Below are 26,864 nucleotides of genomic sequence, written 5' to 3' on the forward strand. Positions count from 1 at the left end.
CCAATACAAAAATGAAAAAATATCAAAACATTTTTCAAAAGTGTGGGCGTGGCAGTTTTGGGCGGTTTGTGGGCGTTAGAGTGGGCGTGGCAACATGAATCGACAAACTTGCGCTGCTTCTATGTCCCTGGAGTCTGTATGCTTAATCTCAACTTTCTAGCTTTTGTAGTTCCTGAGATCTCGACGTTCATACGGACGGACAGACGGACAGACGGACAGACGGACGGACAGACGGACGGACAGACGGACATGGCCAAATCGACTCGGCTATTGATCCTGATCAAGAATATATATACTTTATATGGTCGGAAACGCTTCCTTCTGCCTGTTACATACTTTTCAACGAATCTAGTATACCCTTTTACTCTACGAGTAACGGGTATAAACATATGAACACTATGCAGATGCAATCAATTCCTAGAAATCCTAACTATTCTTGAATATATTTATTGTGAATGTTTACGCTAGGCAAAACAAAAAACATGTCAAATATACCTCTACGTGTCATTGAACTCGCCTATATCATACGAAAACACTCACTTAGTTTAAACCATATCACACTGCAAGGGATAAAGAAGCAAGCATATATTGTGTGTTTATTTTGCAAACATCAATCAGAACGTTATTTCAATGATAAATATGCAATCAAATTAGCGAGAGAGAATCGTGTACCTACATACATCGTACCTAGCACCATAGAAATCAAACTTATCACAGAGCTTTACAGCAAACGCAATCAAAAGAATGAATATGAATAACCTCGAATACGAAAGGGACGTTTATTTTTAGCCAAGAACCTCGAGAGTTCCCGCCTGCGCTTTATAGTGATGAATCCCACATAAATATATATTTAATATATCTCCACCCATCATCCAATCCATCAATTTATATACACACTCTGATCAACCGGAATAAATATTTAACTCGAAAAACATCCAAAACTACTACTAAGGTGAATACACGAATCCAAACCAAGGTCCACCGCGATCCAATGTCCACCGATCCGTAATAGAACCAGAACCAGTAATTACAGAAGCCGCTGTTCCCGAATGCAATCTCAAACTCAAATCTCAAAACTCAATCTCACATTTATAGTCAATTTGTATAGTTGGGCAGCTATATGCGTAAAAGTGTGGTAAATGGTAAATGGTATATGGTAATGGTAAACTCTTGAAACTTTATATGGTGAAGGACTCACCTATGTCATAGATGTATTCCTTACGTAAACGGCAATTAAAGCGATTATTATTGTTGTGCTATGTTTAGCGGTGTAGAAGTGAAAACCGAAAATATATGAATTTATATATGTATACAAGCAAAAGCAGGACGAACTCTACCTAGGACACGATGAAACCTACTTTACTACATGATATAATATACATATGTATATTCTGTGCTCTGAAACACACGAACGGGAACGGGACAATCAAAATTCAACCGACACTAATTCTATATCAACTATCAACTAACAAAACAATTACAATTTTAAGTTATATACGCTGTTGTGTTCGTTGTGTTCGTTTGATTCGTTGGATCTGCATTTGGTTAATGCCAGCTAATCTGATCCCGAAACTCCAGCATATCCTTGCCATGCACCTGAAACTGCTTTGCATTTTGTTCGGTCAGAATTTGTTGTTTATTTCATCTTAGACAAGCATATCGATATGGTTTACTAGCGTTTAATTGTACGTATACATAATTAGATTTACTTAATTTTAATTAATGTTTACGTGACACGACAGAAAACTAAACAAACCAAAAACACAAAAAAAAAACCAAAAAAAATTAAAAACAAAATCAAACAAAAAGGGGAAAACCAAAAGCTCAAACTGGACTGAACTGAACATTTAAGAGTTATATTATGTACATTATTGAATTGCATTTGATTGTGTGAAGATCGTTTTAGTAAGAGTAACTGCGGTTAAACTTAGAGGGTATTATATTTGTATTCGAATTTGTATGTAACTCTGATCGTATGTACGTTATGTTATCGTAAGTGTGCCATCCTAGATCCTCTAACGAATTGAAAATGAAGCCAACTCTGTCTCTTGTGATTCTATTGTGATGCTATGGGAGTCAAGCAGCACTCAACTGTTTTTATGCCTCTTAAAGTTTAAAACAAAGCTTATCGAAGCAAAACCAAAACTAAACTACCTATCTCTACTCTAGTCTATGAAATGCTAATTGGCAACCCGAACTATTGAAAACAATCATGCACAATAAATGTTATGCAATTGAGAGAATCCAAGGCCAAAGACCCACAACTTTTTCTTACACTACTCGAAGTAATTGTGTACAACTAAAGGAATTCTAGATTTTAAATGTGCTAAAACTGTTTATAGTCAAGTACTTAATTATGAGTGTAATTATCGAATATTAATACGTACAAAGATTGGGGCATTTGGCATAGTAATACTAATGTATAAACATGGGATCGATGGTTAATTGATGATGGAATGGTGCAAATGCGTGTGACAATGTACGTATATAACAAAAATTGAATTTAAATGTTTAATAAATGTGTGGAAATGAATAAATGCGCTGTACTCAATTACACTCCGGCCTCTACGTTAACTTCTCGTCCAGGAAAAGTGGATCCAAGCTGCATTTTTGGCGCTGCTCCATGTAATCCAAGCTCTGGTGGTCATACAGGCGCTCTCCCATGCTGCGTGCCACATTGTCGGATTCGTCGGTGTTCGCCTCCTCTATAAGGAGCTGTTGGGACACGATTTTCTGGTTAAAAACTACTTTTGAAAGCTGAGCCCTTCTGTGCTCACCTCGATTTCTTTGGACAGAAATGCCTTGGTGGCATCACTCATCTTCTTTTGCGGCTGGCCCATCAAAGCGTTTTCCAGAAATTTGTAGGCCTCACTGAAAGAAGCATTACCATTATTATTACAAATACAAATAAATTAAATAAAAACCATTCCCACTTCAAGTTAATGCCACTCAGTTCCTCTGGCGATGGCTTTGTCTCATTTTGGATTATGGAGTTCACAGCGGCGGCTGCTTCGAATTCGCATAGATCCGAGAGTTGGGAGCTTTTCATGAGTTCCAGCCACTGGGTAATGTTGCTTAAGCTAACTGAGTTGCAATTCTTAACCATTTCCTCGCTCCTGCCAATCGTGGTGGCCACATATTCTGGAAAGGATCGTTGATATGCACTATTACTTTTTGCAACATCATTTGTGGAACTCACCAAGAACGGCGTTCGAATAGTTTCGGTTTCGGTGCTTTGATGCTTCAAGCAAGGTCTGCTGGGAGTAACCCTGCTTGTTCAGTTGCCTTTGCAGCTTTAGTTTCACATCCCTCGGAATGCTTGCACTCTTTCCTACGTCTTTTTTGCCGGAGTTTTCCGAATCCGGCGTAAGTTGTTGCTTGTCCATTTCCTTGAAAGTTTTGTTTACGTTTTGTTAGGGTGACCCTCTTTAGTATTTAGTATTTTTTATTCTAAGAGTACTGAGCTGTTTAAAAACAAATAATATTTGCAACATATCATCTTGCAATATGTTTGTTTTATTAGATTATAAAATACGCTATTTAATAGGAAATATTGAATTAATTAAATTAATTTTTGGAAAGTAGCAGCTCTTTGTTCTATTGACCATAAAAATATTTGTTGCATTTATGCCTCACGCGGTTTGTGGTAAAATTGGCGCAGCCAAACGCAGCCACACCAATCCCACAGTTCGATTTATTCGTTTAGTGGCGAGAGTGGCTGCGCGAAGTGCCCGAAAGTCCTTTTGTTTCAAAAGAAATCTTATTCGAAGAACCCCGATCCTTGCGAGGATCGTCTAGTGCAATATATGGACTAGGTAATTTGCTTTTGGAAAAATAAGGACACCAGCAGAGTCGCGGATTTGTGCCCCTTCCTGAAAGTCGCACAACAAGAACAAAAAGGCGACAACAAAGCGGAGACAAAGAAACGAAAACTAGCGCCAAACGAAGTCAGTCACGGAAAAACCTTGAGGTGACTCACTGCCAATACCACTGCCAATTGGAGACTGATCACTGCCTCATCCTTGGCGCTCCCAATAAGCGGAGTCACCGGAACGAGTGGACAAACCATATCCGGAATGCAGCCGCCGGAACGTGAGATCGGAATGCCAAAGAGGCATCGCGAGCACATCCGCAAGAATCTGGATTTCCTAGTTGCGAGGACGAACTACGATCAACTGGCAACGGAGTGCGTGCACCGGGGCATCCTGTCCGTTCAGATGTTGAGAAATACGGAGGATCTGAATGGGGAGCGATTCAACATGGACGATAAGGATGTGATCTTGGAGCAGCATCGTCGGCTCTTCTTGAAGATCACCCAGCGAGGTCCCAACGCCTACAACCTGCTGATCGATGCACTGCACAAGGTCAATTGTGTGGATGCCGCCAAGCTATTGGAGTCCGTCGATGAGTCCGGTTCAAGGCCACCCTTTATCTCGCTAAACGAACGGAATTCCAGCCGGAAGTCGGCCGATATTGTGGACACCCGTTCACCACAAGCATGCGAAGGACCCTGTGTCAGCAAGGTAATCAAAAACATGTAGATATGCAACAGATATTGAATTTGCAGGGAAATGCTTAGGTGGTGAAATTGCAGCTCAGCAGGTCAATGACCCACAACTCCTACGAAAACTGGTTTATGGCACAATTTACAAATTGATTTGCGCACAAGTAGATTTGTTGACTGTTTGTTGATTTAGTGATTCATATTCGCTAGTTTGATTATGATTACAATGTTATTAGATAAGGTAGCTATAAGAACATTCCAATGTTAAACAAGGTTTTTTAAGCCGTATTCATCAATGATGAAACGTACTTTGGTACACTAATACATATATCAGAAGTTAATTCATTTACGAGGTACTTGAATTCAGATATCACATCTTTCCCAATTTAGCAAGCATACGTCACTCGACGCCTTATGACACCATATATAGTTGCTAGTGTAATCTTATTCTGATTCAAATGGCCAAGCAGTACACTTATCAAATTGAGAATCAATTTATTAGTCTATTGTTGAGGTATAAATTAAAATAAAACACTAGACCTACTAGATGCTCCATTGATAAGCTTTATTACTTACCTATCCCACTTATTTTCTCAGTGGGGTATGTTTAAAACCCGAACCTCTATCAAAATATGACCTCTCGGTTGCTGACAGCTGTGTAAATAGACAATATTGAGAGATGCGCGAATTCCACAACTGGGCGACGTCAGTCACACTTGAGTTAATTGCGTTATTAATGCAGATTGCATGGGACTTGATAATTAAACCTTATCTTCATTGTGTTTCCTCTCTTACAGAGATCCCTAAACGATCCACTCGGACCACTCACTCCGTACACGGGCCCCACTGTCGGACCCCAACGCGTCGTTATTAAATCGGACAAGATATACACGGATAGCGTGGTAGGCACATATAAGATGCAATCGCGTTGGAACCGCGGCGTTTTGCTAATGGTTAACATAATGGACTTTCCGGAGCCAAAGCGCGTACGGACGGGAGCCGAGGTGGACAGCAACTCGTTGATCCACTTGTTCAAGGAACTGGGATTTAAGATTTTCCCCTACGGGAACGTAAACCAGCATCAGTTCTTCGAAATTCTGCGAAAGGTTACCTCGTCGTCGTATGTGCAGAACACCGAGTGTTTCGTGATGATACTGATGACACACGGCAATCGTGTGAACGAGAAAGACAAGGTGGAGTTTTGCGATGGATCTGTGGTCGATATGCAAGAGATCAAGAACCACTTTCAGGCGAACATCAGTCCTTATTTGGTGCACAAGCCCAAGGTGCTTATATTCCCCTTTTGCCGCGGTGAAAATTATGATTTGGGACAGCCACAGAATCAATACAATCCCATGATGCCAATTTATACGTTGCAACCGGAGGAGGCACCTGACGCCCAGACGGAGGGCATATCCAGTCCGAGCCCCAATGTGCCAACTCTCGCAGACACTCTAGTCTGCTATGCCAATACGCCGGGCTATGTTAGCCACCGGGATCCCGACGAGGGCAGCTGGTACATCCAGAAGTTCTGCGAAGTGATGGCCGATCATGCCCACGACACAAATCTCGAGGATATCCTAAAGAAGACACACGCTTCCGTGGGCAATAGGCGCACCAAGAAGGGTTCGATGCAGACCGGTGCCTTCGATAATCTTGGTTTCAACAAGAAACTCTACTTCAATCCCGGATTTTACACAGAGTAGTCGCAGCCACTGCCCATGATGAAAGCAGCATTCCCGACTGAATATATGCATTTTTTTAACCGTATTTATGTTCTTATCGTCGCATTTATGTATGTCCTTTAGATGATGTGTTTTTGTGCTCGCGTGCTATATATGTGTATTTTGTAACAAATACTCGTCTAAGTGTTCTTCAAATACGTATTACATACCTCATTTGGAGGTACGAAATTATGTCATTTATGTGATAACTGCCAGTAATTTACAAATAGTACAATTCCATTATACACAGCCAGATTTTTGAAATCGAACAATTAAGCAAAATTTTAAGCAATTTTCCAGTCTGATTTTTGAGTGTGTACATTTACAAAATAAACGATGGCATTTCTCGACAAACAGCAGATTTTTTTTTATATAATAAAAGTCTATTTACATTCCTAAAAGTTCATGGTGACACTAGTTGTTAAATATATAATCTTAGGATCATAAATGTTAACCTATTCATCCTGTTCATCCTCCTCCGCCAAGTGGGACAGTTGTAGCTTGCCCGCTGCACGGCTTTGGTCCGATTTGGTCTTGGATTTCTTTTGCTTTTGGGGCTTTTGGCCAATTACATACTCCGGCATCACCAGCTTGGAGCCCCTTAACTGCGGCTTGTCCAGCTCCACATCCTCCACCTCCTGCTGCTTGAGGTTCTTGAGCTTGCGGTTGAGTTTGCTGGTCCTCTTGAACTCGATCTTGCCATCCGCAGGGGGAGATTCGTTATCTTCGCCCTCAGCCTCGCGCTGTGCATCCATTTGCCGGAGAAAGGACAAGGCGGCGGCGGAGTTGCTCTGATCGGAAATGTCCACATCGGACAGGGAGTACATCTTCCATTTATGGGGATTTACCTGGGGAGTAGGTTGAGCTTTAATACGGGAAATCTAAATGGAAAGGGCTGGTCTGTAACCTGGTAATCTGGCGTTTTACGGGGTTTCAAACAGCGTCCAATGGGAAGTTCCGGTTTCTTAAAAATGCTCTCCTTGCCGCGCAGCCGACGCAGTCTTCCATCCTCCGGATCGAGGCCAGCATCAATGCTGCGGCCGTGGCGGTAATTCATCACCTGTCCGGATCCGGATACGTTTCCGGATTTGTTTCCTCGATCGAGGGCGTTGATGGAAAACGCCTTGGCCTTGCTCTGATCCAAGGCAGTTCCCCGCAGCTCTTTGCTCGCATCGTCGAGACATGCAAACAGCGCGTCCCGTTTGGCTGAAAATTCTTGCATTTTTCTTAGTTATACTGCGCAAATGGCATTTGTTTAATTGCGCTGTGTTTGTCCAGGTAAATTGTTTGCTGCAAAACAGCTGTTTTGAGATGCATACATGCAAACAGTTATCGCTTTGGTATTTTCCATATCCGTCACACTTAAGTATTTTTAACTACATAAGCAATTATTTTATTTATTTTACAATGGAGTGAAGCCATGTTTTTCGTGAAACCTCTGCGAAACTTTATAGTAAATTATAGAGTTATAACACTTTTTTTGTGATCGAAAATCTATATATTTTAATTTTTGAACTATATTTAAAACTCAAGTGCAGTATGAACTTAGTATTTTTTGAGACTGGTATTTTGTGGTTCTTCGACCCACGCTAACTCTGGTCATACTGGTGCCGGTGTATAAAATTAGTGTGCAAGAAGTGTGCTCACTCGCGAATATAAATAAATTAAACAGCCAGGTGGATATTGAATAAAACTAACCCATACGCGGGACTATAAGTAATGTGTGCATGTCGCAATGAACGATTCATCGAACAGCTTATATCAAAAGGGCTTACAGACTGCTTAGTGGAACTCATAACCCCATGTGGTTTTTGGTGGCGGCAACAAAAGTTACCTGTGCTAGGACCTATTAAATACAAGTTGAAACATTAGTTGAACTTTAACAATTAAAGCTTAGAGATTAACAAGAGAATAGAAATATTTGACTGTAACCTTTATATATATATTTTTTTTTGTTCATCTTTGCAAATATCCCAATTTGTCTTTCTGTAGTACAAAAAAATGTATCCCTGGTATTATTCAGTGTTGTAAAACGGCCACACCTAGAGGACAGCTGATTTTTATTGTGATAGCAATCCAAATCGTGGAAAAAGAACATTTTATTTGCTGCTAGAAACTAACACTAAACCATTTACAAGTAGTTTTAATTATTATTTTCAATTCCCATTTATAGTTTAATGTTTGTAGTTTCCTGATTTCGTGCTACCCTGTTAGAATGACCCTGCAAACGGGCTTGGCTTTCATTTTCACCATATTAGCCTCTGTTAGTATCGTCGCAGCAATTATTTTGTTGGGTAAGCAGGCGCCCGCAGACCATCACGCTATATTGACATCGAATTTCTATGCTCCGAACTACAACTCATCCGGAAATTTGACGCTTTTTTTTCCAGGCTGGTTCCTCATCTGGAAGGCGTTTCTATCGAAATTTCGTCTGGTACGCGAGTTGTTGGGTCAGGAGGAGCCAGAGGAGCAGCAACCACTTGCTTGGGATCACCAGAATCAACAGCCACAACACCACGGCAGAGCCAGGAAAGCTCGCCGAGACTAGAAAGCACTTAACCCACGAGCTCATCTACACAGCCTCACCATGAACATCCGCTGCGCAAAACCGGAAGACCTAATGACCATGCAGCACTGCAATCTGCTGTGCCTGCCCGAAAACTACCAGATGAAGTACTACTTCTACCACGGACTCACCTGGCCTCAGCTTAGCTACGTGGCCGAGGACGACAAGGGCGGTATTGTGGGCTATGTCCTGGCCAAGATGGAGGAGCCGGAACCCAATGAGGAGAGCCGCCATGGGCACATCACCTCGCTAGCGGTCAAGCGTTCCTATCGGCGTTTGGGCCTGGCCCAAAAACTCATGAACCAGGCCTCCCAGGCCATGGTTGAGTGCTTCAATGCCCAGTACGTGTCCCTGCACGTGAGAAAGAGCAATCGGGCTGCCCTGAACCTCTACACCAACGCCCTCAAGTTCAAGATCATCGAGGTGGAGCCCAAGTACTATGCCGATGGCGAGGATGCTTATGCCATGCGGCGCGACCTTAGCGAGTTCGCAGATGAGGATCAGGCCAAGGCTTCGAAGCAAGCGGGCGAGGAGGAGGACAAGGTGGCCCACAGGTCCAGCGGACACGGCCACTCGCACAACCACAGCGGTCACGATGGCCATTGTTGCTGAACCATTTCGCTGCCGGCGCATGCGGGTTTCGACGTTTTTTGCATTTTTGTGCATTAGGGTTTTGTAATTAATTAACATATAAAACGTAACTAAAATTAAAACAAAAGTAATGACAAAAAACGAATGTTTTCAACAATAGTGGGGCTTAATGCTATAAATTCAGTGATTGTGAGTAGCAATAACTTCATTTTTTTCTAAAAGTTTTACGTATATTTTTGTTTTTTCTTTGGTAAATATGTGAATACTTTAAATGATTTAGCATTCTTTTGTGCTCGAGGTCCGTTTACCCCAAGTAATGGGTAAATGCATGCCAAATGTGGGTTAAAAAATGTGGGCTTTTTGTAATGTGAAAAGTTTGTTGGCCCGAAAAGTTGGCCAAGCGGAAAGATGTCTTTATGTGCAAAGTGTTGACTTTCGCGCCAACTTTCGGGCACCATTTCGCAATGCCATCAACGTGTAGGTGTCGCGCTGGTGGAAAAACCTTTATGGCATATGAAAATGGCGAACAACTGTTCCCAGTTCAACCGATTTTCCAGCAACGGAGCTTTACAATTTCCCAGTGTTCCACGAATAGCGCCTTTTGCGCATGCTCAGTGGAACATCTGCGGCAACAGCTGTTCGCTGGCCACGTGGAGAACGGTACTTTTTCCGGATGGCGCCAAAGAGAGAGAGCGAAAGTACCGCAATCACAGCTGAGCTGAGATGCTGGCTTTTCGCGTATTTTCGCCGTTCTTAAACTCAGTTCGTGAGGCGCTGGCTGAGCAAAAACAACATGTATGCGGATGTTTTATCAGTTTTCGGCTAGCTACGTAAAACGTGCGCAAAACCCAAATCGGAACTTTGTCAATTGCAGTGAAAAGTGCTAATAAAACCTTAACGGTAAATTCACTCTTTACAAAGGGGGGAAGAGGAAGAGCGCAGGAAGTACGGCTGATGGGTTATAAAAAACTAACGGGATATGAATGCCATTTATTATGATTGTGGAAAATACGCCCTGCTAAATCAATAAAAAACGCGGAAACAATGAACAATAAACAATTCGCAAATGAAAAAACCCTTAAAAACATATGGAACTGTGAATGTGTTGAGTGTTAACCCGAAAATAGGGAAAGTGCGTAAAGTTCTAACGGTAAGCACACTTTATTGATGCAAAAGTTAAAGCTGATTGCTAACCCAAATCGAATGGGAAATGTCTGATTTTTATTATATTTGTGGGCTATAAGGCCCTGGTAAATCAATAAAAGCGAGGGTACTTAAGAAAACCCTTTCATTCGGGCCATCCTCAGAACCCACAACAGAACATAAATGTAAACGCTTTCGGTGTTGAAAAGCCAAAAAGCCGGCCAGTGGTTCAAAAAGCCGGAGAATGGAAGCCAAGCCTCTGCTCTTCTCGTGTTGTTATTGTCGAAACGGGGTCAAAAGTTCGTGTCTCACTCGCTAATTCAACCACACAAAAAACGCACACACAATCGCACACTCGCACACTCGTACACCACCCAGATAACGGTTCCTCAAGTGCAAGCAAAGACACTGCGTCGCCCGTCTGGCAGAAAAGCATGGAAAAAGCATAGGAAAAGCAGAAGAAAAGCAGACAAAAGCATTAGCCAAGTGCCAAGTAACTCAAAACTGCAGGCCTACCGAAACCAGGGGTAAACCCACACACATTCCTACATACATACATATATATGTTCATATATATTTGGAAAACAAGACCAAATCCCAGACAACAAAATAGGCCAATTCGCGAGGAAGCGGGGGAAAGCGCCAACGAAAGGTGCTCTGGAAATGAGGAGAAGTAAAATATAATAAAACTAAAACAATAGCAGTTCTCTGGCCATTTGTCAATGACTGGGCCACTCGCGTGACTGCCGATCCTCGGGGGAAAGTGGAATAGCTGCAGCTGCAACAGACTCCGGAACAAGGACTACTTCGAAAAGTGTTGTGGTAAGTCAACAGGACTATATGCCCGGTTTTTCAGGTACTACCAGCTGCATTTAGGCAAAAGTTTTAAAAAAAGCAGCTAGATAATGCGCTTGTTTCCTACACACTTTATAAGTGTAAATATTTGGTTTAATATTATCTCATACTGATAATAAATGATAGCTACAAATATCCATTTAGGAAATGAACTCTTTTGAAATGATAAACCAAGAATCGCAGAAGTAACTCCAACTAAATCTTGTGTTATTTAAATATGACTGTAATTTGAGCAAATGTCTCTGGAAAACTTATTTTCCCTTCGTAAGAAAAATAACCAGACTTCAGCACACACGCTAACCCTACGAACTTTTCCTGTCAGCGGGACGGCATATTTATTTATTTAAGCATGCAGTGCCTTTTCCGCCTCCACGGAAAACTTCAAAAGGCAACTTCACTATGTGTGGATGGTGTAATGACATTTTGTCAGCAGGATTATGCCAAATGCTGGCCTCCATCCCCACAACCCCACATCTCCCACATCGCCTGCTGATGATGAGCCCCAAACATAACCATCGTCGTCGTCGCCGTCGCCGTCGTCGTCATCATTGTCTTTGTCACTGTCAACGCGTCTTGCATCTGTCAGTGGCAGCAGAAGCATCCGATCCCCAATCCCCCATCCTTAACCCGCCCCCTCCCCACCCACCAAAAAACCATCCAAAAAACCCATCCCATTTCGAATTTCTTGTTCTTTCGTCGGGGCTCGCATCATTTTTAAACAAACATTTGCTGTAGCTCCAGTTCTGGTCCTTCCTTCTCCTTGCCACACTACTGGCTGTTTGCTCGTGTTGTTTCTGCTGCTCCCGTCGAGTGTTTACTACTTTTTGTGTGCTGTGCTGCTGTGCGTGTGTTTTTGTTGCTGCTGGCTGGCGGTACGTGTTGGCTCACAAGATGTCAACAACTTTGCCTGCCACTCGCTAAAAAAGCATCTGCTTTTCTTGTTTTTATGCAGCTTTTTCTGGCCACGCTGATGAAATTTGCAATTTGATTAATTTCCTCCTTTCTAGCGTTTCCTTAATTTCTAGAGCATGAAAAGAAGTAACAAAAATATGAAGCCTTGAAGAAATGCACCTTTACATATGTAGATAAATCAACATTTTCTAAGACTTTTGCACATTGTAGGATTTTTGTATTTATCATGTAACTTAGTACTAAATTAATTATAATAATATACATATATGTAGTTTTTAAATTAAAAGCCTTTATTTCATGGCTTTTTAAAGTTAGCCCTTTAACTTTGTTCAAATGTTTTTTTTGTATTTATATTTTAAAAAAATATATTCCCAACGCTTTCAACAGTTTTAACGAAGTTTAACGAAGTCTTGTTAACTTATTACCTGCGCTATTGTAAAGCGCAGGTAATAAGTTAACAAGACTTGAATTCCCATTGATCAACTGTGCACCTGTATGTGTTTGTGTTTTGTTGCATAGGCGACAGGCGCAGCTGTCAAAATGCTTAGCAATGGCCACGTGGCATCCGCTGGCATTTCCGCTTGCCATTTCCGTTTCCGCTTCCGCTGGTCCGCTCTGTGGCCCTCTCTTTCTGTCGCAGACGAGCAAAGGTGATTGATGGCCGCTCTTGCACTACTAATTAAAGTTATTTAGCGAGTGCTCCTGGCCGTGGCCATTTTTCATTCCCGACGCGTTCTCGTTTTGTGCGGCTGTGGTCGTTCTACTCCAAGTGTTTATGGCTTCAATTCAATTAAACAACTGGGTCAGTTGTGGTCGCATTGGCACAAGGGCTTCCGCATCCGGATCCGCATTCCCATCCACATCCGCATCCCCATCTATGGCGGGAATCAACTTTCAGCGGCGTAATTAATTCTCCGAATGGGAGGACAAAGACGCATCATAAGTAAGGCGGCGGCAAAACAAGAAATAGAGCTGCCAGCAAATTGCATTTATAATTCATTTACTTGAGATTAAATATTTCCTCAAATGAGCCGCTCGCAAAAGGCGACTGCAGTAAATGGACGGCGATGGAAACCATCGGTCTCATTGTGCATATTGTATATTTTAATATGTAAATCCCCCTTGAATGGCGGCGATTGCAAGGACGGTTCTTTTAAATCGTTTAAATCGCAACCCAATGCATTTATTGCTGTCAATAGTGCTCGGCTGGCTGTATTCAAAAGAATATCGCCGCTTCTCATTACACATTTTTGCCCCATTTATAAAGTTCTTAAATCAACTCCGCAATCGGATTCTCAGAATGCACGTGTGCTGCGCCCAAGGAACGATTGCCACAATCGAAAAGTTTTGCATACTGCGCAAACATATTCTGAGAAGTTATTTACAGAAACAAGAAACGAGGCTGCTGTGCTGCCACAACATGAAAAGTTATTAACGAGTGCGAATATGTAAGTTCTGTAAGCGGTGCTGCAAGGGACACGAGTTGTAAAATCAGGATTCTTACTAAGGAAGGTGGCATGTTCATTAAAAGTTGACCCTTATGCCTTCCAGACGAATATGGTTATTTGGATTTGGGGGTTTGAATGATGGCCTTTTTTTGAATTATCGCATTTTTTCTCATTACGTTTGCAGTACGCCTTACGACATCCTACCCAATTTCCACTCACAAGTAACCGTCAAGTAGTAACATTTTTGGGATACACTGTCTGTATGCCCCATTGATTTTTCCAATCACTGTCCAGTTTGTTTCAATTTATAAGGTTCTTAATCTGGACCGTAGGAGCCACAACTACACCCAATTCGCCATTCTTCCTTTGTTTATGCTATGGCATTTATTTATTTTCCGGTTCCGCCATCTTTTCCTGTATCCCCGGCGGAGTTCATGTTCCCCATGAAATGTGATTTTTTATTGCTGCTCCATCAAGCGAGTGGAAGAAAAAAAAGATCAACAAAAATACGAGCAGCACGAGCAACACATAATTTTGCAGCAATCAATTGAAAGTTTAAGTTTAATATTTATCTGCCATCGATTTAATTGTCAGGCAAAATATGTCCTGGGGGAGTCGAGTGCGAAACTTTCCTTGGGGCCAGCGAAAGTTTTTGGCCGGTTGTCCAAAGTTGATCAATGAAATTAAAAAGATTTATGATTTTTGCCCGACCGAAAGTTGCCGTTGAACGAATAATCCCCATACGAAGGCCCGAAAATACCGGGTGCGAGTCTCCGAGTATCCCAGAATCTTTGCAAAACAATCAGCACAAATGTCCTGCTGGGAGGCAAAGTTTCTGGTTTGCCGGCGAAAGTGTCATCCCAGTTGGGTCCTTTGGATATTATTTTGAATTGCACTCATTTCGGTTAATGGACGTACCCAGGTTGGGCAATGAAAAGGGCGACCAAAATGAAACTTGTAATAATCATCATCGGCTCGAAGCACAAAGCGCATTACTTTCTATTACAATCGAAGGGTCGTCGGTTCACGTCTAAAATAAAAAAATGGAGGACCGAAATAGAAAAGGAGAAATTATGTTAATTTAAAGTGAAGTCGCAATAACGAGTGTCAAACTCAAGTGTCTGAAAGTGTTTAAATCTGACAAAGGTTCTGGGTTCAACAAATGCCTTAACCCCTTGATGACCCCGAATATTCGAGTGGTCTGTGCAAATTTTCCGACTGTGCCCTCTGACTTGCTGCCTGTTTACACTAGATTTCGAGGTCCCAAGTTGGCCAACAAACGCCCCATCCAGGCCCACACTTTGGTCCACAATTAAGGCTTGGTCACGCTAATTTCTGATGCTCAATGCTGTGTCAATGCCGCTGCAGCCACGCCCATAAATGGGGACAACGCCCCCGATTTCACGTGCACTTGTTTGTCCGAGTTGAGCCTTTAAATTAAATTTAAGCAGGCCGACGAGGATGAGGGCGTTTCCTCGTGGCAAAGGAAAGGGCGGTCTGCCAGATGTGTCTTTAATACACTGACACTCCCCCTTTTTTTTTGGGTCCACATACTTCCGAAATACAACCACTCATCCGCCCACTGATAACTGAAAGTGACAAAAAATAAAAAAACAGAAAAAATAAAGAAAATGCTAGTGGGTCTGAGGTGAAAAAAATAAACACGCAACTCTCTCGATGCTGCTGGGTTGAGCACAAAACAAGCAAGACTTTGGTTATCGCTGGTGTCACAGTTAACGTCAAGTACACAGGGAGAAATTTGAAAGAGTGAGGCATAAAACTCAGAATCACTCGTATGTATTATTTTATTTAGTGCTTGACTAGTTCTTTTTCTTCCACACTTCTTAAGTTCTTCAGTATCCATTTTCTTTAAAATGAATACCTATGATTTTTTTAAGTGCACCCATATCTCTCCATTCAATCGTTTCATGAAAACTTAATTTAAGCGATTTTCCAGACTATGAATCTCTAAGCTGTATTTGATTCAACCGACTGGATTAGCTCACGCAAGCAGATGAACTGCATAAGTGACGTTATCTCTGGGGATGTTTATTCACTCGATGCACGATTTTCTCGCTGTGCATGATCTAGGCCCACCTATGCGACATGGCCATGGCCATTACATGACCCGCATCGCATCCCATCAAGCGGCGGGTGTCGTTTGCCTTTTGGCAGCAACAAGAAAAAACAACACGCCTTGGCAAAATGTAAACAACGTAAATGGAAATGGCGTTGAGCAGGGGGAAAAAAGTGCCGCATTGAGGCCCCTCTTTTTTTTTGGTCGGTAGTCACTCTTTTATTCAGCTTTCCCGAGTTTTCCACACCGTACTCTTATTCCTTATTCGATTGCTCTTGAGCTTGATGCCTGCTGTCAAAGGCATTTGGCGGCGACGTTTTCCCGTCAAATCAAATGCTCAATTTGCGCGAATATTGCGTATACGCCGCGTTGCCGGCTAGAAATTGCGGAAAAGGAATGGAAAATCGGAGCCTTTTTGCGGGTGGAGAGAAATACCCAAAAACTAGTTGGCAAAATTAGTTGGCAACTTTTGGCGCAAAGGTAATTGGGGAAAATCAGTGTGAAACTGATGACTCTACGAGTATATAGTGGAATATAAGCTGCAACACCGAAAACTGGTTTGCGGTTCGGTTTGGGCTAAAAATGTTTACCCGATTTATTGACACTTACCTGTCCGACATGTTCGAAAACTATTTCAGCGGTAAACGCCATGGAATTTCACCTTCTGTGGCAGCACTTAATTAAAATTCGGTTTTATGCTGGGCAAATGTTTATACCAAATATGAATGGAAGTTGGTTGTCAATAGGTATTATTGGACCATCGGGTGCAACTTGATTATGGTCAAATATTGTCTAAAATGCATTACAGTCGAGAGTTTTCACATCGCGAATTCGCGCCGTGAGCAGCAAAAATATTTACATTAATTAAAAGAAGACAGGCCACATGAGGAAAGTCAAATGTCAACAGGACCGCAAATTAATTTGTAAAAAAAATATATTTCAGCATGTGTGCTGTTCAAGGGTATTAATACCCTGTAAGCAGTTAAAGCCAGAGCTTGATTATCCCGGATAAGCTTTCAGTTAAAGAAATGCAATAGCCGGAAAAATTCTCAAATAAAGTACCAACGGAAAATTATCTTATGCAGCTTACTGCTTTTTGTTGCATGAAAAGCTTTTAAAATTCTTTCAAGACTTACGAGAATATTGATTTGACAAATTTGCTAGCTGAAAATTTCCGAATTAACGATGATGGTGATTATGTGATTATGTCATTAAGAAAGTATTCTTATGTGCACGTGAACGATAATCGAATTAAATTTGTCTTAATTCGCTTTTGCTTTTAAATATTTAAGCTTGTTAACTATTTCAAGTGTGGATAAATGTGTTGGAAATTGTGTAATACGCTTCTAGCTTACGAAATGTATCAGCTGGTGGGGGGTATCAATCGTTCGAGACTCGTGAGGGGATGAAATAATTCCGACTTGTTTTACTTTATTCCTTTTCGCCTTTTGTGTCTGCTTTATGCTAATGCCATGCTGGCTGTTGCCTGTGGACGCTGCCATAAAATGTGCTAATACACAGGAGAGGGGGGTGGAGGCTGAGAAGGGGAAGGGGGAGAGGGAGAGGGGGGCGGGAGGCGGGAGGCTAGCAATGGTCTGGGGGGCGGGGCCGCTTTGGGGCCGAGGCAGCGGGCAACAAGCGAGTGTTTGTAACTTTGCATTTAAAAAAGCATTATGTTAAAATCAGCCTACGGCCACAGTCAGCTTCCCAAAAGGCCAAGAGGGAAAATCGGGAAAGCGAGGAAAATCGCAGAGGGAGCAGGACGGAGAGAGAGATGATGTGCAATTAGATTTCCGCTAAAGCGGATTTCGCGATATCGCGTGACTTGGGCCGCCCAACAATTCACAGTCAAAATACATAGAAAGAAAAACTGAAAACTTGCATTTTTTTATAACAGTTTCAAAAACTATTTTTTAACAAAAATATATATATCTATTTGTTATTTAAATGTATTTGTATTACATTTTTACAGATTTAATTTTCATAAAAATATTATGCATGCTTATTAAAATAAGTTACAAATTAATATTTTGTACATAGTAAACTTTACTCCTTTTTACAACAAGAAAAGTGATGGTCTTCTTTTAGTGCATTTGTAATATAACATGTTTTAATAACTGTGTACCGTATTCAAATCATATTTTACATTTGCCAAATATTATTTCCAGTGTATAGATGCAGATAGCAAACTAGCAGCAGTAGCGTTGCTTTTGGATTATATTTAAAAATCAGAGCGCAAAATTGTACAAAATGACAACGACAGCTGGTGGGTCGCTCAGAAAAGGGGGCGGTGAAATAGGGGCGTGGCAGGGGAAGCGGCTGAAAGGCGGCAGGCAAGCGTAAAATGAAAACAAGTTGCTGGGCGCGTATGTAGGACGACGGCTGAAACCAGAATGGCAACAACAATTACAGCGACGACGACAATAGGAAATGACGACATGAATAACAAGAGCAGTGCGACGAGGGGTGGGGGTTTTTGGAGGGGGGGATGCTTTTTGGGGGGCTAACTGGTGGGTGGGGCTGGCAAGCAACTAGACGCAGCAGGAGGCCCACAGGCGGCATCGCATCCATCGAATGATAACAGGCGCAAATATCAGGGATATTAAAAAAAGTCAAGCTGGGTGCAAATGCTCCACCGAAGGCGGGGAGGCAAGTTAGAAGCACTGGGAAAAAATGCGATAACATGAGGTCAAACATACTACTTAATAGAAGCATGCTGACCACTTTTTTATTAATTAAATATGTTTAAATCTTATAATTCAAAGCACTAAGTATTTTTACCAATAGTTTAAAATTCATTAACGAAATGGTTTTCGAATGTAATAATTACATTTCTAGACACCCGAGTTTTTGCAGTTTGAATTCATTGATTTTCGACATTAGAGCATAATTTTTGCAAGTACAGATGGTGTTCGAGTGTGAGAACCAAAAAAACAGAAGCAAACAACAAGGCTGCTTTTGTCTTAGCCAAGTGGGTAAGCGTGCCCTCCTTATTATGCCTTGTTGATGCGCGATAACATTGGGGCGGAGGATTGATGGGGGAGCCAGGATTGGGATCAGTGGCACCCGAAGGGGGCACAGTAAGCAACACTTTGCGTGACAATGCAAAACAAAGCTCGTCGGTACGTAGGAGCACTGTCGAAGATACTGGCGCCCAACAATGAGCGTAAATTAATGCGGATTCAAGATGAGACTGATGCTGATGCTGATGCCGCTGGTGAAACTGATGCCATGAGCCCAGCCACCCACCCACCAGTCGGTATTTCCAGCACCGAGGGTGCTGGCAAGTGCTCCTCTTCAGATACGTTGACATGGACATAATGGCGCTCGAGGGCAGACCTTCCTTCTCCCCCTTCTTCCCCTTCTCCTTTCCCACCCACCAGCCACCCAAGAGATTTTTAATGGGCCGGGCCATTGGGTCAAGCGGCAATTTGAATGGCCCGGGGCATAAAGTTTGCCTAATCTGTCTTTCAGATGGATCAAAGATGGACTACGGGTAATGAGGCGGTGTGGGATATCGCTTGAGTGCCAACTAGTTTGGGGCTTTAACTCTGCTGATTTGAGTTTTGAGATTTACTTTAACTAGCTAGGAAAATCCAACTGAGTCGCATAAAAAATATAATGTAATTTATGTTTAATTTATGGCTTTTTATTTGCACCACTGAGTTTTTTTAAGATGCTTTTTCTTAAATTCAGTAAAATACATTAAATAACATAATTTAATACTTATATATGTTGACTTGGTGGGTAAAAAATATCTGTGGATTTAAATAATTAATATCTTAAATTGGTTTCTCATTTTGATAAATATTTACTGATTATGTACAAACATTAAATCAAAAGTAATGGAGCCAAAAGACCCGACGCAAATGGAAAATATGTATTTATATGAAATGATTGATTTGAGTTCGTTCAATTCAAAAAGCAGCATAAAAAACTGCACGGCAAAAATGTTTTTTTATCCAGTTATTTATATGGAAGCACAAAGACGACCTTTCAATTTATTTTTTACTCATAAATTCAGTCGCAGAATACAAATGAGTTCGTTGAATTTTTGTTAATTGGTAACGTCAAATGTCCCAATGTTTCCAAATTAAGCCCCGTTTACTAATGAAATGTTTGCCAATCAAACTGGGTAGTGGAAGCAATGGCGATTGGAATCCATAGAACCCTTATGGAACATTCATAGGCGCTGAATCGTTTATGCTGCCGCAATTAACCCGCAAGTTGCACACGGCGTATGCGTGATGTATGCAGGCGTCAATTGCAGCGCGAAAATTCACTTAGGCACGGTTTAAAACGCAACGGTAAATGGCAACTGGAAACTGAAAGCGGAAAACTGGTAAGCTGGTCAACTGGTAAAATGTTGAATGGCAAAACCATCTGCGGATGGCAGTTGCCAATTTTGTGGCGGTCGAGCGGTTCAAATGTCAAATGCGATGCATTGCGGGCGCCTTAATTTATGCAACACCAGGTCAGCAGCACATGGTGCCGCTTGTGTCCATGTGTTGGTGTATGTTTGGGTGTGTGTCGAGTGTGTATGTGTGGGTAAAAATGTATACGTGAGGACTGTGTAAATAACGCATTTCGCGGCAGTCGCCAGCGAGCAATATTTTCGTATGCCATTGCCGAAAGTTTGTAACTGAATTTTATTAGCACAAATTTCATTTGCATTTTATTTGCGTTCCAATTTTTCGCTCTATTATAAATTGCTCTGAAAATGCCCAACTAAGTCAAAAACTAAAGACAAACAGCACTATTCGGCAAAAAAAAAAAAGAATAAAATCGTATGAAAACATTATAAAACACAAGAAATAATGCAATTTCATCTGCTGGTTTTTGTCTTGTTTACCAATTTTTTTCCCATAACTTTTTAATGCAGTTTGTGCGGCTGTGATTTAATCTTACTCTTACCCAGAGGGATCGCCGTATATATATTATATAAATATATATATGTTTTGTCACTGCGAAAACGCCAGCTTCAAAACTTTGACAGACCAAACGTCAAAGTTCCGGCGGCGAAAAGGGAATTTTAGAGGGAGAAGCCATCGTCCTGGCATCGTCCTCTGTCCGCAGTAAATTGGCCATGTTGAACACTGTTGCCGAGTGAAGAGGGCATATACAAATTCGTTTCTGCATTGCTCTTTTATAATGCTATAAAGTAGAGCAAATGTTCTGACCAAAATTAAACAGTTCTTGTTGTTAACACAAACGAAAAAGGGCCAGCGAACGGCGAGTTCGGGACGTATAATTGAACTTATAATTGGGCAAAGTTTAAATATTGTGCGGTATTTGAAAGTTTCTGCCTCGCAGGCTAAGCGACGGCATAAAAACTTGGTCACTGAAATGAGGCTTAAAGGAAATGTAATAATATTTCACTAAAGTGTTGGGATTGTGCTGGGGACAGAAGTTGGTAAACTTGGTTGCGGGCAAAACTTTGCACCAATTTGACACTTGTAAAGTTAATGAAAAAAATTCGTTTTCACTGAAATTTTTACAAAACTAGTTTACCTTTGCTGTCATTTTTTCAATTTCAATTTAATTTAAAGATTTTTCGAAATAAAAATTCGTTACTAAACTGATCAGTTTTATTAACACGATTGCCATTATTAACGAAATTAAAATCAAACACTGCCCATGCCCAGTGAAAGTAATCAAATCACTGGTTGCGTTGGTGGGCTATAATTTATAAGGGGTTTTTATGACTAAATCTGCCTTATCGCCCACTTGACTCCATTCGACTTTTGACCAAATCCTGGTCGCGTGTTTAAGCAGGAAATTTACGAGTGCTCCCTGCGAACCCCCGTCTAAAGTCATAGAATTTTATGCCCGAGTCATTAATTCGGGCGCTTAAATTAGCAGCTGGTGTGAATTATATGTCGAAAAGTTTGCTCGATAAAATGCCAAGGATTTCCCCATCTGCATGCTTATAAATACATTGGGGTACATATACATATATGCATTCAAATGGAGAGGTGAGCAGACCCTCGTGTTTGCATATAAATGCGAACTCTTGTCGCGCACCTTTTTTTTATTGACGTAATTTTATGCCATTTTCGGATATTGTGCGAGCAAAACTAAGTGGGTTTTCCCCTTTTAAGTAGTGGTGCTTATCAAAATTCTATGAAAATTCGAAAATTGACATTTAACAACTGGTTTTCAGTGCACATTTACATTTAATTTGTATACGATTTTTGATGTTTTCGCTTTCGACTTTGTATGCTGAAATGTTCAAGATTGTGGCTTTATTTTACGATTCCATTTTTTTTTTCGTACATTTCCCACTTGACAAGGGCCGGATATTGGGGAAAATGTGGCTCGCTGTCGTTTAGCCAGCGTAAAGTCATTAAAACTTTTTGACTATTTTAAGCACAGCGCTGAAAAATAAATAAAACTGTCATTTCATGTTGTTTGACTTTGAGTTTTGGCCGAGGATCATTGGAGGGAATCGCCGACATCCCCCATCTCTTTTGAAACTGGGTGCTTCACTCGAGGGTTTAAGCTTCACTTGATAAGCCACTGCACAGTTGCTTTAATTGCGCGGACAGTCGCGGCTTTTGACCCTTTTTTGAGGAGTTTTCTAGTGGGTTTTCTAGTGCGTTTTCCAGGGGGTATTCTAGTGAGTTTTCTATGGATTTTCTAGGGGGTTTTCCAGGAGGTTTCTCTGCCAAACAAGAGCCATAAAGCCAAACTTTCCGATTTGAGCGCCGCTCTTAATTGGGTCAAGGGGTACTGGGTGGTGGTTAAAAGAGTGGGTGGGATGTGCTTTTGACACATAATGAGTTATTTTTTGCCCGATAAATTTCTATGCATTTTACAAAGCTACATAAAAAGTTTTGGTGTCGGTCGGCGAGGTAAACGAATTAGGTAATCAAAAGACGTAGTATCCCTGCGAAGATCAAAGGCTCTGCGGGACGGGTATCAAAATTATGGCCGCAAGACGTGGTCAGAACAAGAAGAGGCACAAAAACGAGGCGGGCCAACATCAACCCGACTAATTACGCGCTAATTAATAATTCAAATTATGTTCTGTCCCCGATGCCCAAAGAAACAACATAAACGGAAACAAGACGAATGCCAATGATATAAATGAAAGAGTTGCGACTGCGTTATACCTTCTTAAAGGTTATTTATTTCAATAAAACTTTCAGAACTTCTGAAATATACATATCACAATAACTTTGCGTATAGTTAACAATAAGTGCAGGAATATAAAAAGACCTATGTGTTAGTCAATAAAAACGCAATTTTTTCAACTATTAATATATATGTAAATCTATCAGAATTTATTATTTATTCAGCACCTACATCAATTTTACTGAATAGCATATTAATTTAATTTTTTTTATTTGAAAAGTGGACGTTGTTATGTATTTTTACATAAAAGAGCTTTATTCTAAAGTATTTTGTTCCCTGTTTATCTTGATTAGAAGTTGCGGAAAAAAGGGTCGCATATTTTTTAATTTTCGCTTTCGGGGCCAAATGAAAATGAATTAGTGAAGAAGTTTGATTTCCCGCTCGCCGCCTCCAGCAAGGTTAAGTTCTCCCTAAATTCTACAATTTATCATCGGAGTAAACTTTGCTTGGCTCCTAATGAATGAATGCAAAATGTTAATGCTGCTGCTGCTGTTGCTGGGAAAGTGAAACTTTTCGCGCTTCGTTATTAATTGAAGTAACAGCAAAAGCTACAAAAGATACAAAGATATGGATACTTTTGCTGGCGAAAAAAGGGGTTTTGCAAAGAACGTCTGGGCTTCATCAATCAGTTTCAGCGTTCATTAGCCCGATGGATTTAATATGCGCGCTGAGTGCAGGTTTTATGATTTATACTGCCCGAGAAGGAGCTTCGCCTCTCCTCGCATCGCCTCGCATCGCCTCACATCGCCTCACATCGCATCGCATAGTATCGCAACGTCCAACGCTGCGTATGAGTAATATTAATTATTAAAGCACTCGTTATGCCGCTTCACACAGAGAGCCAGTGGGTCATGTGTAGTCCGCAGTCCGACTGACTGCCTTTCTGTCCGTCTGTCTGTCTGTCTGTCTGTTTGTGGCACCCCAGTGCATTTGTCTGCCGGAGGAGTCCGTTCCGGATTGGGCCATTTGTTAGCCACTGCCAGTGGCCATTGGCCTGCTTTTTGGCCCCGGCCGGGTCTTCATAAAAAGCCATACATGTTCCTGGCCTCGAATAAAAAAAAAATTGTTTACATTTTTACTCAGCTCCGTTTCAATGCGCATAAATGTTTCTCCCTCCCTCTCCGCCACCATGCCATCCCATATATATATATATTTTTTTTTCGTTTTTTTGTATTTACGAATACTCCATATAGTTATGATATTTTTTATGTGCCCGCTGCCCGCAAATGTGCAGCTCCTCCGGCGAGTTCATTTCGGTTCCCATCCGTGGTAGCACCGGAAAAACAAATTAAAGTCGACTTGCCATTGCTTACCTCTTGTTGGCCTCTATATCTGTTTCGCCTCATTCTCGTGATCCAGCTTTTTATATTTCTGGCCCAGTTATTGTTGTGCAGTTACAAACGCTCACTGGGGAGCCATTGGGCGCATAAAGAGCACTAAGCTGCTCTTGGCCATGAATTATGTTTTAATTGGGCGCGTATTTGGCAAGTAAACCCAGGGATGATAATACAAGGGAACGATGCCATTCGAGCTGACTGAAATTTTATTTATATTTCCTTAGTTTTTTGTGCCGTAAGCACATATAATTCAATTCTGAAATAAGTGTTAACAGTTGTATTTATTTAAGTGTTGCTCAGTCTGAACTCAAATGTCTTTAGGCGAAAACATTTCTCGGTTTAAAGAATAAACCTATTCTTAAATACATTGGAAGAGAAATTCCCATGTCTATTCTTCTTCCAGATGCCTAATGTCAAAGTGACATTATCAGAACACACACATTTCTTTTTTTCTAAAAGCGGGATTTCGCTAAGAGATTTTTATTCCGAGAAAAACTCATATATCCATTTTTCATCTCATCCAATTTCATCTTAGAAAAAGGCCACACAATTTGACATTGTTTCAACGTCAGCTTCTCCCTTTATCCTTGCACCTTTTGCCCTTCAATAGTTAGCAGCTGATAAATTTACTTCGAATACGCAAAATTTTTCGCTTTGCACTTCGAGTGAATTGAAGTTGGAATTCCTTTGTGCTTTTTTTGGCTCAGACTTTTTTGATTTTTTCACAGGTAATGGGGGCGTGGCGCGTGTACAATTTATGTAGGCTGAAGTCATTCACCTAATGAATGCGCCAAGGTAAAGTGAACAAAATTGGAATTGTAGGTGGGTGAACCCCTGAAAAGAAGATAGCAATGACAGCAGCAGGCGCAAATTCTGAATAAATAATGTAAAAAATCAGCAAACTGATTTGCAAGGGGCGAAATATTGAAATGTTAATGAAGTTTACTTTCCGCTGATTTGCTCTGCTCCAGCTTGCAGAGTTTTCAGAGTTTTTCTCGACTTTTCCGCTTCCTGTTGATTCATCTGGCCGCAATCAACAAATGATTGGAAGTCTCTCCAGAGGAGTTCTTGCCTCAATCAAATCAAATATTGATTTAAGCCAGCCAGTGTGCAAGTGTGTCAAGCATTAAGCGAAATTTTAATTACATTCTTGGCATCGCCTTGCCCTGAATCAATATAGATTTGATTAGGTTGTAATTTAACTAAGAAAAATAGGGTAATATATACAAATAGCACGTAATTAAAAGCACATATATTGTTTTGTTAATGTGATTTATTTTCCCAAGTTTTGGAAGTTTCTAGTCATGTCATAGAGTATTTATTTATTCATGTATACTATTATTGTTACGTGTACGTTTGATATGTAACCTAAAGGTAAGCTTTGCGTTCCATCTAAATAATCTAATGTAAAATATTCTAAAATCAAATACCTAACTTGAATGCAATATATATTCAAAAAAATTTAATTACAATCTTGGCCCGAATGTGGCAACATCTTGGTCTCATTAACCGACTTCTTTGATGATCTGCTGTGTTTGTGTTGTTGCAAACACGTGTTGCTTTGATATCTGATTTGATGGGAAAAACTTTGCCACCTTCTGCTAAATATGGCCTTTGTGGAAGTCAAACAAAAAGAAAGTTTCTGCATGTGAATTAAATGAATATTGATGTGAGTAGGTTTTCTTTTTCGGAGGGCAGGACCTTTGGTGGTGAGTGAGCAATTATAGTAATTGCTTTGCCTGGAAGTCGAGGGAAAATGAATGGCCCCGTCCATGGGCCATTGTCGGCCGGTTCATTAGCATAAATATCAGCTTACTCTGGCCATAATGTGCATATTTTAAAACGAATGAATATATCTTGCGGAGCGGCTCCCGTCCTGGCCTGTCCTCTGTCTTGGCTTGTTGATTCGAATGAAATACATTATTATGGCAAACACGAAGGACATTGAACAGGCTCCCTGGGGGTTTTCTTGTGCCGCTCGCGCGCCTGCCAGCTTTATTAATTTATATTGTTGACTTTTATCAGCGGCGTCATGTCAATGTTATTCTTGGTCCTTGCTCGGCTCGCGTCCTTGTTTGCGTGTGGGAGTGGGTCTGCGAGCCACCCACCTGGAGGTCCTGCAGGTCCTTCCATCGCCTTATCAGCAACACGTGTAATGAATGCCTAAACTGTCATTATCACCTTCTGTGTGCCGAGAGTATGTTTTTCGGTTGTCATGTCAGCAAATATTGTACCCCAGATATCCTTGTGGCTCTCAGCAAGATTTATGGCAATGTTGGGACAAGGATAACGCTGTGGAAGCAGCCGCGGGCATTTGCCTGCTCCTTGGAATAGCATAATGTGACACATATCAACATCTATGTTGTTCTTAGCCCGCGAAGTTATGAATGTATTTACGCTGAATGTTGTTTATCCTTCGCAGGATGTGCAGCAACTTCTGGCGGAAGGAGTCTGTCCCTCATCCGATTCCCATTCATTTTCCATTTGTATGCTAAGGTTGGTGGGGTTTCTTTTATTGCGGGTTGAAAGCAGACAGAAAACCACCTGACAGGCTTCTTTCGATTCGCATT

The 26,864-nt window shown here is 41.2% G+C and overlaps 5 protein-coding genes across 6 annotated transcripts; 3 read left to right on the plus strand and 2 right to left on the minus strand.

The window, feature by feature from the left end:
* Nucleotides 1-1,899: 1,899 nt before the first annotated feature.
* Nucleotides 1,900-3,418, minus strand: LOC120447965. The gene is made up of 4 exons (XM_039629656.2): nucleotides 3,200-3,418; nucleotides 2,934-3,141; nucleotides 2,778-2,871; nucleotides 1,900-2,715 (listed from the first exon to the last, which is right to left on the minus strand). Exons 1-4 carry the CDS (start codon nucleotides 3,384-3,386, stop codon nucleotides 2,566-2,568), a joined length of 639 nt encoding a protein of 212 aa, XP_039485590.1. The 5' UTR covers nucleotides 3,387-3,418; the 3' UTR covers nucleotides 1,900-2,565.
* Nucleotides 3,419-3,675: 257 nt separating this feature from the next.
* LOC120447963 (caspase Dronc) lies at nucleotides 3,676-6,215 on the plus strand. The gene is made up of 2 exons (XM_039629654.2): nucleotides 3,676-4,523; nucleotides 5,302-6,215. Exons 1-2 carry the CDS (start codon nucleotides 4,077-4,079, stop codon nucleotides 6,208-6,210), a joined length of 1,356 nt encoding a protein of 451 aa, XP_039485588.1. The 5' UTR covers nucleotides 3,676-4,076; the 3' UTR covers nucleotides 6,211-6,215.
* Nucleotides 6,216-6,669: 454 nt separating this feature from the next.
* LOC120447964 lies at nucleotides 6,670-7,559 on the minus strand. The gene is made up of 2 exons (XM_039629655.2): nucleotides 7,136-7,559; nucleotides 6,670-7,076 (listed from the first exon to the last, which is right to left on the minus strand). Exons 1-2 carry the CDS (start codon nucleotides 7,448-7,450, stop codon nucleotides 6,684-6,686), a joined length of 708 nt encoding a protein of 235 aa, XP_039485589.1. The 5' UTR covers nucleotides 7,451-7,559; the 3' UTR covers nucleotides 6,670-6,683.
* Nucleotides 7,560-7,828: 269 nt separating this feature from the next.
* LOC120447967 (small integral membrane protein 13) lies at nucleotides 7,829-8,776 on the plus strand. Of its 2 annotated transcripts, none has more exons than XM_039629658.2 (3): nucleotides 7,829-7,904; nucleotides 8,402-8,522; nucleotides 8,619-8,776. In XM_039629658.2, the coding sequence occupies exons 2-3, from the start codon at nucleotides 8,444-8,446 to the stop codon at nucleotides 8,774-8,776; spliced, it is 237 nt and encodes a 78-aa protein (XP_039485592.1). In that variant the 5' UTR covers nucleotides 7,829-7,904; nucleotides 8,402-8,443. The 2 variants fall into 2 exon arrangements, with proteins under 2 accessions (XP_039485592.1, XP_039485593.1); XM_039629659.2 differs by lacking the exon at nucleotides 7,829-7,904 and adding an exon at nucleotides 8,348-8,365 and having other exon boundaries at nucleotides 8,416-8,522.
* A 39-nt stretch (nucleotides 8,777-8,815) lies between these two features.
* LOC120447966 (N-alpha-acetyltransferase daf-31) lies at nucleotides 8,816-9,526 on the plus strand. The gene has a single exon (XM_039629657.2). It carries the CDS (start codon nucleotides 8,816-8,818, stop codon nucleotides 9,404-9,406), a length of 591 nt encoding a protein of 196 aa, XP_039485591.1. The 3' UTR covers nucleotides 9,407-9,526.
* Nucleotides 9,527-26,864: the final 17,338 nt, after the last annotated feature.

This window comes from Drosophila santomea, chromosome 3L (genome assembly GCF_016746245.2).
Source record: "Drosophila santomea strain STO CAGO 1482 chromosome 3L, Prin_Dsan_1.1, whole genome shotgun sequence".
NCBI lineage: Eukaryota > Metazoa > Arthropoda > Insecta > Diptera > Drosophilidae > Drosophila > Drosophila santomea.